Genomic DNA, 14,152 nt, shown 5'->3' on the forward strand with positions numbered 1-14,152 from the left:
TCTGTTTGTGCAGTTTTATCTTACTCTCTTACTGGGGACATATCCCACTGTTCATTTTCCTTGACTTGCTATTTCTGTGCATCTAGGACAGCTGCCTCCGTGTTGACAAGGTTCATCTCTTGTGTAGGAGATGAACCTACAGTCAGCCTGTCCCAAGGGCTTGTTGCCTCTCAAACCTTTGTGACTTTTCAGGCTGCCTCCTTGGCGCTTCCCAGCAGCCGAGGGCGCATCGGCACCATGACGCAGGTGACTGGAATCCAGACCCTCAGACAACAGCTGGGAAAGTCTGTTCTTACCCCGCCTTGGGACAGACAGGGAGATCCGCGATTTGCCGCCTCCCTCTGCGCTCAACCAGTTATATGGCTGTGGAGGGTGCTCCTGTGGATACTAAATTCTTCATTTGCTAGCCCTGCAGACTAGAGACTGTAATCCCTGTCAGCACAGGTGACCTCGGGTGGCAGCCACAAAAGCTGGTGTGCCAGGTGTGTGTACAAGCTGCTTCCAGGGAGAGGCTCCCAGGCTGACCTGGCCTTCTGGGATGATCTCAGCCCCAGAGTCATGGTAAACTAGAAGCTTAACCCCAGGAAGCAGCTTTTTTTTTTTTTTTTTTAAATAAATTTTATTGTTATATTCCCCATACAATTGCAGCCCCCCCATTCTGACCCCAATCCCTCCCCTCCCGCCCCCCTAAAAGTGTCTCTGGTTCATAGTTTTTTGTTGATTTTGATTTTCACTATCTTATAGTTATTCTTTTTCCTGGTCCCTTATTTAGGTTTTCTAGACTCCTGCTATGAGTGAGACCATCCGGTATTTTTCTTTTTCTTTCTGGCTTATTTCGCTGAGCATGATCCCTTCCAGCGCCATCCATGTTGCTGCAAATTGCATGTGTTTATCTTTTTTGAATGCTGAGTAATATTCCATGGTATATATGGACCACATCTTCTTGATCCAGTCATCTATTTTTGGGCATTTGGGCTGTTTCCAAAGCTTAGCTATTGTAAACAATGCTGCTATAAACATAGGGGTGCAGGTGTTCTTTGGAATTGATGTTTCTGTGTCCTTTGGGTAAATACCTAGGAGTGGAATTGCTGGATCATATGGAAGCTCTATGTTTAGTAGGTCCAGAAATCTCCACACAGCTTTCCACAGTGGTTGGACCAGTTTGCACTCCCACCAACAGTGCAGAAGAGTTCCTTTTTCTCCACACCCTCGCCAACATTTGTTGTTGCTAGTTTTTTTAATATGTGCCATTCTCACTGGTGTAAGATGGTATCTCATGGTAGTTTTGATTTGCATTTCCCTGATTACAAGTGATGTTGAACATTTTTTCATATGCCTGTTGGCCATTTGCATTTCCCAGGAAGCAGCTTTTAAAGTCTGCAAAATACCCCTTTCAGGGAAAGACTGGGAGCTGGGGCTGTGCCCTCTGCTCCGAGCCCTAGGAGAATGGCTTTTCAGAACTGCCTTTGTGTGCACTGGGCTGGGGACTCGGGAAGGCAAGCCCGCTGGCTGCGTGCCAGGCTATCTGCGGACTGTCCCTCAGGCCGCAGTTGTGAAAGCTGGGGTGCAGACCTGTGTATGGCTCCTTCCTGGGAGATGCTGGGGATTTGGACTGGACTAGAGGGGTGATTTGGACTGGAGGCAGTGTAAACGCTGGCCTCGCCAGTCTGAGGGTGGCAGTGAGCCACAGATGTGTGCTAAATTAGAAGTCTGACTTTCTGGCAGCACTTTTTAATGTATGCCAATAGGCCCTTTTTGGTGAAAGACGAACTTGATGAGTCCTGTAGAGCAGCTTAAGAGCTGTTTGGTAGAGCTTTGTGGGTGTTGTGGATTCAAGGCCTGTTGGCTTTAAGAGCTGGGTGTTGGGAGGCCCAACTCCAGGAGGGATTCTTAAAAGTTGAGGTACTAGATATGGGATCCAAATCTTTTATTTTCCAGGGGGGAACATGGGATGTGGGCATGCCCTCCCCAGTGGTACGGCATCGTGCAGCAGGTGAGGGCTAGGGCCAGCGCGTCTCTCTTCGTACCGTTTCTTGCTTGTCTTCTACATAATAGTTCAGCTAGCTTTGGGTCTCTTTCAGAGGGAATTACGCCATGTGGAATGGTACGTTTGGGTGTGTCCATAGGAGGAGGGGATTGCAAGAGCCCATGTCGCCATCTTGGACTAGAACCCCCAGGTAATATCTTAACACTTTCTAGTACAAGGTAGGTAGATACAAGGCTTTTGTATTTCCAAAAGCCTGTCTTTAATTCATTGTATACTTCATTTTCCACCTTGGGATTTGATAGCTTCATTCATTCATTTTTCCAGGCAACATTACTTCCTATAGTCTTAATACTCCACATCCTGGCAGAGTTCACTTAAGAGGAAGTCCTTTTATGTAGCACTTGGGATGGCAGCGTCATCGAGAATGCCTTGTGCGCAGACGCGGAAGCCAGCTGGCCCGGAGGATCTCGTGCTCCCACCTCCCCAGGACTCCGTGGGCCGGCAAGCGTCAGTCTTCCCCAGGTGGGTCCTGGGCACAGTAACAAGTAAATATCAGAATGGTGAGAAAGATTAGGGGCAGTTGGGAAAAAGAATATTCTTTGCCAGACCAGTCTTAGCTCTTTTTGTGTTCTTCTTTCTGCAAAACTTTCCATACTTTTATTGATCCGAATACTCATTAGCTAAGTTAGCCTAATACTTTTTCCACAAACATCTGAAGAAAATTTAGCCCTGTACTAGCTGAAGATGCCACATTTAGGAAAGGATACTAACAAAGTAGATTGCCTCTTTTAAATCTTACCAGTTTTTTTGTACTGTGGAATCTTTGGTCCTCATTGTTAATGGACCTGAAAGTATTTTACTTGGTGATTTTTAAATAGATAGGTAGGTCCCTCTCTCATAATTTTGACTTTAAAAGCCAAGAGTTGGCAGGTCTAACTGGAGAAATGGAAAGCTCGCTATCCCACCCTCTAGAGGCCCCTTCCCTTGGTGGCAGGGCCACGGTCACAAGCTTGCATGTGATCTTACCTAGGCGTGCTTCACGCACTGCTTGCTCAGGTGATTCGTGTGATTTCAGAAATAGGTGCACAGAGTGCTATGTAAACAGAAGGTATTAGGCAGTGTGAACAAGTGCCATGCTAATGGGATTGACGGCTGATTGCTCCCCTGCCAGGCGTGCGTGAGGCCTGTGATCCTCATTCAGCAGGATGCTCCACAGTGACAGAAGCTGGCCGTGACCGCGGAAGCTCACTACAGAGCGCCACATGCTGACAGGTAAGTAGCTCAAACATTACAAAATGAAATCCTACTTAACAAATTCCTGCTGCATTTGAGAATAACTACTAGTGCTACATATTTTGTTACCATTCCTGACTTTATCTTTCTTTGGGCTTGTTAATAGCCACTGGCATAGATTTGTCACTTTTGATTTGCCCCAAACTTAAGCACTGAATTAATCCCATGGGTATGTTGCTTTTATTTGTGGAAGCTGGTCAGAACTTGTATACTTTTCACAAAGAACTATGAAGCGTTATGGCATTTTGTGTAAAGTATAGCCCAGTGGAGTACAATATTTTCTCGAATTGTTCTTGCTTAAAATACATTTGTCAGCACTCAGACTTGATTTCCATACAAATATGTAACCATAAGGAGACATTTAAAAATGACACCATACTGAGGACAGAGAAAGATAGTATTTATGTATGGTAAGAAGGCAAGTGAATGAAGCTATAATTTTATTTCATTACTCTTAGTACATCCACAACTGTTTCCACCTAAATAGATCTTTAAAATAAGCATACACAAGTATTGACTATTATCTACAAATATTTATTGTAACACTTGAATAGAACTACAGGAAGCCCTTGGCACTGATAGAAAATATTGATTCACTGTTAGGTTACAAAAATTTATACATAGCAAAATTTAATGCTCTTTACATAAAAAATATTAGACTACTTAAACAAAACTCTCAGAAATTCTTGGTAATAGCTACCAGAATTAGAAAAGTAAAATTAAGACTTAATTAAGACACTGCCTCTTCTAGAACACTGGACTCTAACAGCACCTCCACTGCTGGAAAAAATATTTGTCAGTCATGCAACAGGAAAATAAAACACCAAGCTAAATCTGGAACAACTGTTCTACATAGAAGAGCTTCTCCCAATTAAAAAAAAAAGTCAAGATCCAAATAGGCATTTTTAGGCATTAACAACAAAAAGAATCCAAATGAAATATTATACTTGATGTTCGATTTTAATAGCATCTTGATAAAGGTATGCTTCCTTTCATTTTAATACATTTCAGCACATGTATGTGTTTTAAAATCCAGGAAACAGCCAAACCACAAGTTATTTCTTAACATGAATATACATAGTTAATCCTATATTATGCAGCCCCTTTTAAAAAGCACTGATGCACCCAACAGTTATATGTATCATTTCATAAAGAACACAAAGTTTACCATCACTAATACCCAATACCTATAGTCACTTAATGCTGTGAAACACAATGATTTAGAAGGCAAGTTTCATTTGAAAATGGCTTCAACTCAAGCAGGTTTTTTTTTTTTTTTACTGAACATTGAACTTTATTATCCCAAGGAAACTAAGATTTAGATAAAAGTGAAATAAATACCAACTCTAAGTATTCAAGTCTATAAAAGTAGGAGGTTTGTGGTCTGTTTGTAATTGGGTTTTTAGATGGTTGGTATGAAACTGTAAACTCGCTTATTCAGACCATGTAAAAATAGTTTAGAATGGTGATCATTTTAACAAGGTAACACTTCTTAAGAAAAACATTTGTGGAGTAAAATTCTATGAAGGATTTGGGGTCTCCCATTGTTGTATAAGTTGTTAGAAATTTAAAGCAAATATCCATTAAGGCAGAGCTGACACATTTTTCCCCCAAGAAGAATGACAATTTTTTAAAAATGAATCTATTATAAAATTAATTCAGGAAAGCTTGTCCATTAGTCAGAATCCAGCTTCAATCGTAGGTGTAGCAGAGTTAGAGTAGCTCATGTTAGAAAGGGTGGGGATTTCTGATTAGATCAGGAAATTAATGTGTCCTGGCCTTATGGGGGGACAGTCAGCTAATTAAAGTCAATTGTAAGAATTACATTATCTTTGAGCCAAAGTTTAATAAATGTCAGTTGTCAGAAAGGGAACTTCACTTTATTCCCTACATAGATCTATTTGAGGACAGATGACACGTGTGAATTTAGGCTTGCATCCCTTGATGCTGGCACATCTTGGGTCACTATCAAGGACTATGATGTAGCCCCAGTCGTAGGACTGCTGTAACAATAAAAGAGCATGCTGGGAATTTAAGAAAGAGGAATAATTAAAGTGTTGCCTTTTAAAATGGCTAACGTGAAACCTCCAATATCTGTTCTAAAGAGAAAAGATTTACCCACTGGAAGATTTTCCTAGAAATACTTCCCAGCAGCTTGAGACAGTGAAGTGTTTGTACTTCTACATGAGTTTGTTTGGTGGGATACACATCTGTACTGCAGAGCAGTTGTCTGATGATTTGTCAGAGCTGTAAATTCGTCGGCTGAAAGACTCTGGCAAACGCTTATGTGTAAGAATTGAGTTGTTCTTTGGACCGAGACTGGATATCTTGCAGTTCCTGTTCTTCCTTTGCTTTGATATCCTGGTAAGCCTGCATTTTGCTTGCATCCTTTAAGTAAGCCCAGTTAGAAGACAGTATCATGAGGAAGTGGATCTGGAAAAGAAGGGTGAGCATGATGCTAGTGAGCACGGCAGAGGTAAGCATGCGGCTAGTCAGATTAGACTTCTTGACTTCCAAAGGGGGAGAGGGTTACTCTGTTAATACTCTCTCTGCTATCAGAGGGGCCGGGGCTGACAGCATGCACTACTAGGTGTGCTTAGTAGTAAAAGGCTGAAGGAGAGTTAGTGCACGGACATGATGAACTTGGAAAAAATGGCCAAAGTTATTGTTAAGAAAAGCAAACACGAAACGGGAGCGGGTGCTTTTTACCATTTTGAGAGTTACTTAGAGACTAATTCAGAAGCACGTTGGGCGTTTTTTTTTAAATAAGTGCAGTGCAAACAGCTTTCCTATCTGTGGAGAAGAATCAGCTCCCCAAAGGGCCTGCCTGCAAGTGTGAACAATGTTTACTTTGCGTCAGTAAGAAAAAGTACATATTCAACATGGAAAAATTAAGTAAATATCAAAATGAAAATTAAGGATTATCAGCAAAATGTTAACATTTTGAGTAGTGAAACTATACTTTTCATTTTACAACTGCCTTCACATCATTCCACAAACTGGCAGAGCCTTATCTGTGCAGCTGATGTGGCAAGCACTTCCTCTCCCTCCTTAGTGCACATATTTCCTCTCCACACATTGCGACTGTCAGGGCCAGGCACAGTTTCTCACTTGTTAAAATCTTACGTGCAGTTTGAGAACCAGCTACGAGGAATCAGTTACTGCTCACCAAGACAACCACCTACGGTTGTCCATGTTGTGGGCTCTGGAAGAAATGTTTGGGTTTGTGCAAAAAAAAAAAACCACCACAGAAAGTGCTTTTTATCTTCAAATTTCCATCTGGCTTATTTGAGGGGCATTTGTTTGGTATCAAGCCACGTGATCATAAAAATTTCTTATATACTGGCAAAATATTTTTCAGAAAGAGTTGGATAAAATCCAGATTACAGCGGTTCTCTTCCAGTTCATCTTGAGCACCTGTTTCCACTTGCATCATTGAAATTGGTTCTCAAGCAAGCAAAAAGAACAGAAAATGCAGGTAATTTTTCCAAAGTTCTAACACTTCCTTTGGAGATGCTGCTCAAAGTTTAAGAATACTATTTTTCAATGTACGCTCACCACCACCAGTTTGTAACTGAACCCTTCTCGTTGTTCTGTGATGCCTGCACAGTAAGTCATCTTATTAAGCTGTCATGTAGAGTGAGTTGAGTAGCGCTATTTACAAATTACTGAAACAAAACTGCAGAAATCTAAACTCTGCTTTAGTCTGGGGTGTCAGTGGTCACTGCATGCTACATGGTATATACTGCTCACTAAAGCTCCTTATTGGCCTTATGCAACTTAGAATTTAGTGCAGCAATCTTCCCGACTCTTAAACTTCAAAACCGCATAGTTATATGTAGTAGCCATCATGTAGATCAGCTGGTGGAAGAGAACAGAACAGGACAGTAAGATACAGGCATGAGGCCGGTGCCGCACACGTCTAAGCTGGGGGCAGGGGGCGCTCATGGTCTAAGGGGTTTCTTTTCTCCCTTTTTAATCACAGGAGAAGAGATTTTCATACCTAGCACACTTTCTCCTCAGTTTACAAAAGAGACTTGGAGGGGGTTGAAGAACAACAAAAGTGCTAGGTCGGCAGCTGGAGAAAGAAGCTGAAGGCCACGCTTCCCTCCTCTTTCCCAGACTGCCTGCTCAGCAGCAGTGCCCTTCCTGCCTGGGGCAGGTTTCCTGGGGGGATTGGGGGCGCTGTGCTGGCAAGTGCAACTTACCCCAAGCAGCTCCGGGGTCTTGAAGTCACAGAGCAAGTGCTGCCCAAATTGTGCATATGCACACAGACATGCCCATGAGTGTGTTCATACGGGTGACCCTCATTATTCACCGGTTCTGTATTGGACAGTTTGCTAAGATTGGTTTTGGAACCTCAATCAACCCACCTTGAATCAGATCTCAGACTGTTAAGCATTTTGTAACTATTTAGTGCTGTGTTTTGCATTTGGTGATTCCACTCTGTAAATGGCTCCTGGCTGTCGTGTGAAGCACTGGCTAGTGTTGTGGAGGGCCTGGTGCTAACTGACCTCCACTCAGCCTGGGCCTCGCAGTGCTGCTGGCCACCCCTGTAGCCAGCGTGAAGTGGCACCCAGCACAAGGCTTGTGTTGCTGGACTGACACCACGCCGTGCCAGAGGCCTGTAGCAACCGCCCCTCGTACTTCCTTGAGTGTGCGTGGCTTGTGCCGACAATGGCCAGTGTCCAGGAGATAGTAGCACGCACACAGCTGTGCTTCATGGGGGGCCGCGCGGGCTCATGTCCATGCATGCGTACTTCCCATTTGGAAACAGAGTTCTGGGCGAACTATGTAGCCACGCATGGCCCAGACCTAGCTAACGGGTATCGGTGCCTCCTTCCCACAGAATCCACGTCACATTACCTACATGTGGTGCCAAGATGGCCGAGCCGAACCTCCTGCCGTCTAGATGTGAGTAAGCTTACTCAGGCGACGGCTAACCGAGCTCGATTCTAACCAGCAGGCTGGCCATGGCTGGAGGGGAACTGTCAGCATGTGCCCGCGGGGGAGGGGTAGGCAGTCTTGGAGCTGTTACTCACCAGGGCGATGACGGTGGCACCAGCGCCTGCACAGGCCACAATGAACAGGTGGTAGGACATGTAGAACTAGGAGAGAACACCAGGGAGCCACCATCAGTATTTTACGTGGTAAGCTGCTTCATCTTTCTCCTATAGTGCTGCTCGGGAAGGCTGGCTGCCCCCCTGCAAGCCCAGGTCCCACGCCTGGCCACACACTGCTGTCACCTTGGGGGCTTTTAAATCTCACGATCAGGTGGCAGCCTGGACCCGCTGAATCTGAGGATCTGGGCTGGGTATCCGCCGTGAGTGCAGCACGATGCGGTGATGTACTGGAAGCCTGTCCGTGTCAGGGACACAAGCGCTGGCTAGCCAGAAGGGGCTGGCGAGTCCAGTAACTCGTTGCTTTCCAAAAGCATGTTAGGATTGCTCTGACATGTACAGGCTCCCACTAGTGCATTTTTTTTTTTTTTGTGGGACCCTCGCTGGTGGCCGGGGATCGAACTGGCACTGCAGAGGCTGAGGGCAGCCTCACAACCCAGCGCTCAACCGCTGCGCCACCAGGGGAGGCCCTCCCACTAGTGCATTTAAGAATGTTCCCTTATGATTCAGTTACAAGCCCATGCCTGAAAATAGTCTAAAAGAAACAGCCATTTCTCTTTCCAGAATGACCTGCTAACTATGATTTGGTTTATACCCAATTCAGAGAAATCGCTTGAAACGTTCCACCCAGAGAAACTATCTGAATGTAGATTTTTTCTTTTTCCCCCCTTCAGATTTGCAGGCGTGGGGTCACTCCCAAAAAAGCAAGCTCTCTGACTCCCACGCGCGTCACCGACTGGACCAGGTGAAATGGCTGCGCAGTGGTGACTGTGGTCAGTTCAGACAAAGCGTCTGCAGAAGAGCTTTCTCACGAGCCTCAGCCCTCGGGCCCCTGGCGGAGCGCAGGTACCTCGTTGGTGTTGCAGATGTTTTCCAGAGCGGAGCCACATATCCTTCCTGGGAAAGCACTCCAGGGAATGATACCTGTGGAGCGAAGCGCAGGGCAGGTGAGCTTTAGTGCCCGCCGCGGTCCTCGCCCCTGCGGGTCTCAGCTATCGTCCGTCATGAAGGGCACACCCGCCTGCTGCGCAACAGGCTTTGTGGCTCAAGGGCCATATTTGGAACATTTGGGAAACGGGAGAGCGAAGTCAACTAGATGGTAAGAGACTCAAGCGGTCTGATTTTGATGTTCCCCTACAAATGATGCTTGGTTCACATTTGTAAACCTTGATTTTCAAAGCCAGGTAGGTTTGGTCCTGCAGTGAACTGGTGAGTGGCAAACTGAAGGACGCCCTCCCTCGGGAAACAGACCCCGCGCTGAGGTCAAACATCACCGTGCGGGCCAAGGCCTCACCCCTCAAGCTGGAGGGACTGGCCACGTGCTAAGTTCCGAAACTGAGCGTACGCTCAGAACCTTGCGTGGCAACGTGACACATGTGGGGGTCTGGAGAGCTTTGTGTCCTGACTGTATTGGCAGCACTTGCGAAGGTCCAGTTTGAAGTGAGCAGACAAGTGCTGTCCTTCACAGAGAGTGGGGGCAGCGCAAACGCAGCTCAAGTTGTGCTTCTCCCGGAAGGCCAGGGAGGAGGGCGACCCTTTGCTCTGTGAGGGCAGGAAGCCTTTGTGGGCGAGAAGAACGTGTCCCTACTTGACAGTGAGCCCAGTGCTTGCAGATACAGGGGATTCGGAAAGATGACGATGGATGACCGAAAAGGAACAGTGAAAATACTAACAGGGAGAGGCTCTGCGTCTGCGCGTTCACTGACAAACACGTGAGACTCAACGTGGGCTCTGTTTTTAATCCTTCACAAAGAACAGTGGCGTTAAGCCTTGATCTTTGAGAAGAGATGCGTCCCAGGGGCAGTTTTAGGCAAGGAAAAGCAGCAAAAATGAAATAGTCATCTCTTGCCAGAAAGGCTCTGAAACAAGTTATTTCATCTTCAATTCGGATGGAAAGCTCTCTTCTCCCCTGGGCAGTCGTTCCTGCCAAGAACAGGATTTCCTATTGGGGTGGAAGCGTCCATCCAAGTCCTCACTTAGGAGGCTGAGTCTCACTCAGCAGGGAGGGCTGGGCTCGGATGAATTGCTCCGCAGCCCAACGGCCCCGGCTGGGGCTTGTCAAAATGAACCCACTTTGTCTCCTGTTGCGGGGATCCCATTCACTAGGAAATATGCCGCTGACAGACAGCTTTCCTTCTAGACTTAGGTTGTTTTTAGAAAGGGGGACGTGTAAGCAGTAAGGCGTTTTAAAAAGACCTAATTTGAGAAGTTGGATGCACAATATTTGCGTGGAAAGCTGGAGGGTACAAAATGGAAAAGTAAAGAAAAAATACATAGAGTGGCGGTCCAGAAATCTTCTGTGACTGACTGGCATTATACAGTAGCATTCCTTCATAAAGGTTTCCTTTCTTTAGCAACTAAGTGTCTGATGTTTGCAGCAGCAAAGGAGCATGCTGAAGCAAATACGCTGTTCCTTCAGAAGACTCGGCCCCGATCACCGTGAAACAGACACCCACGTAACCCTTCGGCCCTGACACATGCGCGAGAAGAGGAGAAAGGCCACAGGAGACAGAAGGAGGTACCGTATTGCCGCACATCCACGCAGATCTGCTCCACGCTGGCCGTGCCGTTGGTCTGGGGAGACTTGATGACCTCACAGGTGGCCCAGATGTTGTGGAACATGAACACGGGCACGGCAGAGAAACCAAACACGCCCAGCCAGGCCACTCCCAGCACGTAGGTGAGGAAGACGAACTACGATGGAAACGAGAAGGATTGTCAGGACAGGGCCCAGAGGACGAACTTCAGCGGACACCAGCCCCATCGGCCGCACTCGGCGCCGTGCGTCCCGGCAGGTACCGGCGCGGGGAGAAGCCAGGGGCAGGGTGCTCCCCTCCAGAGGGACGGCGTGGACAACGCCCACGGCCGAAGCTGCCTCGGATCCCTTTCATCAAAAGCCCAGGACCTGAGGCCCGAGAGCGGGTCTCGCCTGGCCCGAGACTGACTAGCGCGGGGCTCCCGGCGCTGCTTCCCCAGCATGAGTGGGGAGAACTCGGCATGGTTCTTCTGGCGCACTGGGACTGCATTTCGTGAACGCCCCCTGAGTGCACAGCGTGGGTGGCGCACCAGCGACTGCTGCGGGAAACGTGACCCTGTGGCGTTATTGTTAGATGCTTGAACTTTTGTTAAAAGTGTAGCCTTCAATAAAGTTTAGCCTTGAACACGCTTTTAATGCGCAGTGAGTCTGGCAAGACTCTCCTTTTCCTCTGCTTGTCTTTAGTCTGTGGGACTCACAGCACTTCTGCCAGCAAAGGGTGGCTGAGGGAGCCTCATCGCGCTCCCCCGCTCGTTGCCATAGGCGTTTCAGAAGGAATATCAGCAATTACTTCGAAGCCTCCTGCCTTGACTACCAATTTTCAGACAGCTTGGAAAGGCTGCTTCAAAAACCCCGTGGCATTATATTTTCAGAATGTGCACCCACAGGGCGTGTGGGCGAGGGCTTGGAATTCTGCTTTGGCTTTTAGGAAGCTGAGCCGAAGACCCCCCCCCCCCCCGGACATCCCCTACCTCTGGAAACCCCTGCAGGCTGCGGGTCGGGTCAGGCCCAGACAGACCGCCTTCTGTTGGTCACCCCGGGACACTGAGGAGACAGGTCACTCTCCCTTTGATTTCAAGGACATGTTCCCTTCCGGAAGCATTTGCATTTCTAAAAATACTCAAAGCAGCAGATTTCAGCGGTTTGCCACCCCCTCCCTCCCTGAGGCTCATGGATCAGCCACTCCAAAGTAGGGTTCCTTTTTTCTCACCCTTCAAAAGAAATGTTTAACTTTCTACCATCACCCAAAGATTTGGGAAAGAGCTTGGCGAGATTACACCCCCTACCCCCAGCCTGCAGAACTGTGTCCTCAGGGAGCCCCCGCAGGCCTAGTGAAAGCAAGGCCTCCTTTGAGATAGGAGCAGCGACTTGCTGGAGGGCACAGTTAGCTGAGCTGGCTGAGGGTAGGTATCTCCCCAAGAATCAGAGCCCGTGGGTCACAGGCTCTGATGACAGAGGGGCGCATGCGCGGGGGGAGGGGCGTGGAGGTAGGACGCCCGTTACATCACATGATCTTGACTCTGGGCTACCTCCGTGGCTACTTCCTTCCCCCTGGCTCTCGTTCCTTTCGTGCTTACTCCAATATACTCCCCTCGCCCAGTCTTGAACCTGTCCCCCAGAAGTTTAGGTCTCTGCTGTCTTGCACCACGAGCCTTGCCATCACCACGTCTTCGCCTCCCTCCACACCACTGCCCTGGGCTGCCACGCAAGGCCCTTCCCGGCCAGCAGCACGAGCCCTTCCTTCCTTCACTGGCTCCCTGGAGTGGCCTCCCTGCCTGCTCCTCTTCCCCAATCAGGGGTGGGCAGTCACTGCCCGGGCCTGCAGCAGGCTGTCCCTGCCGGTCCCTCAGCGAAGAAGCTGAGCAGGAGCCAGAGGCCTGCGACGCAGCGGGGGCAGTACATTCAGCAGCTTCCCTTGGATCCCCGGGTGCCTCCGGGGACAAGTAGCTGTGGCCGCCACGCCTGCCCTGGGTCGGAGGCCACCGCTCTGGAGAAACCTAAGGTGTGCTCCGCACAGACCCTCCTGCCAGGCTCCAAGCTGCTCACTGAGCAGCTCTGCCAGCTGCCTGAGCGGGCTCTCCAGCCTCGGGAGCAAGCCCGCAGCCTTCCCCAGCCCACGGGGGCTGCTTCCTCCGCTTAGCACCTCCCTCGCGACTCCCGAGCTGCTCTCCTCACCCCTGAGCGTGCTTTCAAAGGCCAGATGGCTGCGGCGCCGCCAGCGCCTTGTCCCTCCAGTCTCACAACCCACCCGCGTATCCTTTTGGGAGGCAGCCCCTTCCAGCCCTGCCCGCCCGATGCGCTCACGCGTGGCGCCCCACACCAGGAGGGCAGCGCCCGCGGTGTGTCCGAGGCTGGGCGGGGGGACCCGAGGCCACGAGGCAGCTGCGCCTGGGCCCGGGTCCCCGGCCCAGACCGTTGACATCGAACTTCGAGTTTAGTACACATCTCATGCGCCCCATTAGTCACTGGTTCCCACCCCACGGTGACGTAAGGACAGAACAGTCTTCGCCCACAAATCAGGCAAACACACGCACGCTGGAGCAGCGAGCCGCGGGCGACAGGCTTCTCGAGGACAAGCGCTTACGCTGCAGCCCTCGCGCTCCCAGTGACCCGCCACGCCCCTGCTAGGAGCTCGGTCCACACTTCCAGAAAGGCGGTGGCAGCGTGGCGCAGCGCGTGGCAGCTTTTACTCCAGGAGGGACGCGCTGAGCCAACCTGACAGCTCTTGCCTTTCCCAGCAGAAGCTCAGTATTTGAAAAATACCCGTTACCCGGGCTCACGACAGCAGATGCTCCATCTCACGCCAGCGGCGGGTTCACCGCGCGGGCGCTGGAGATCATGAGCTCCAGACTGGGAAGAGGTGGCTGCGTCGGGACGCCCCGCCACTAGCGGCTACTCGTGGCAGCCGGGCCGCCGCGGCCCCCCCAGCGCGCGCGCCTCCGACTCACCATGCCGCTGATGCACCGGCCGCAGGCGGTGGTCTTGAACTCCCCGTGCAGCTCCTTCACCGCGCTCGTGGTGTAGAAGCCCTCCGCCAGCAGGATGATGCCGTACAGGAAGAAGAAGGACGCGATGCCGTAGATGACGTACTGCATCAGCTGTATCCTGGGGGAGGGAGACGGGCCCTGACAAGTTAAATTTGCTGCCCGGAGGTGAGAGGACGTTTCTGGCCTCTGCAGGGAGGCCCGGAGGCAGTGGTCCTGCCACACTGCCTGC

General features: G+C 49.4%; 1 protein-coding gene across 4 annotated transcripts in view; it reads right to left on the bottom strand.

Annotated features, from left to right (window-relative positions):
* Nucleotides 1-5,563: 5,563 nt before the first annotated feature.
* GPM6B (glycoprotein M6B) overlaps nucleotides 5,564-14,152 on the bottom strand; it is a gene marked incomplete at both ends in the record, with an annotated part of 34,023 nt that continues 25,434 nt past the window's right edge. For 2 of the 4 annotated variants that reach the window (XM_084258288.1, XM_084258286.1), the window contains 5 exons: nucleotides 5,564-5,713; nucleotides 8,323-8,388; nucleotides 9,251-9,324; nucleotides 10,923-11,094; nucleotides 13,885-14,041. In XM_084258288.1, the coding sequence (XP_084114414.1) occupies nucleotides 5,564-5,713; nucleotides 8,323-8,388; nucleotides 9,251-9,324; nucleotides 10,923-11,094; nucleotides 13,885-14,041 (619 nt within the window). Of the gene's footprint in view, nucleotides 5,714-7,060; nucleotides 7,142-8,322; nucleotides 8,389-9,250; nucleotides 9,325-10,922; nucleotides 11,095-13,884; nucleotides 14,042-14,152 lie in introns of those variants that run through there. The other 2 variants (XM_084258289.1, XM_084258287.1) reach the window with 1 other exon arrangement.

Source organism: Talpa europaea (genome assembly GCF_964194135.1).
Source record: "Talpa europaea genome assembly, chromosome: X".
In the NCBI taxonomy this organism is placed as follows: domain Eukaryota; kingdom Metazoa; phylum Chordata; class Mammalia; order Eulipotyphla; family Talpidae; genus Talpa; species Talpa europaea.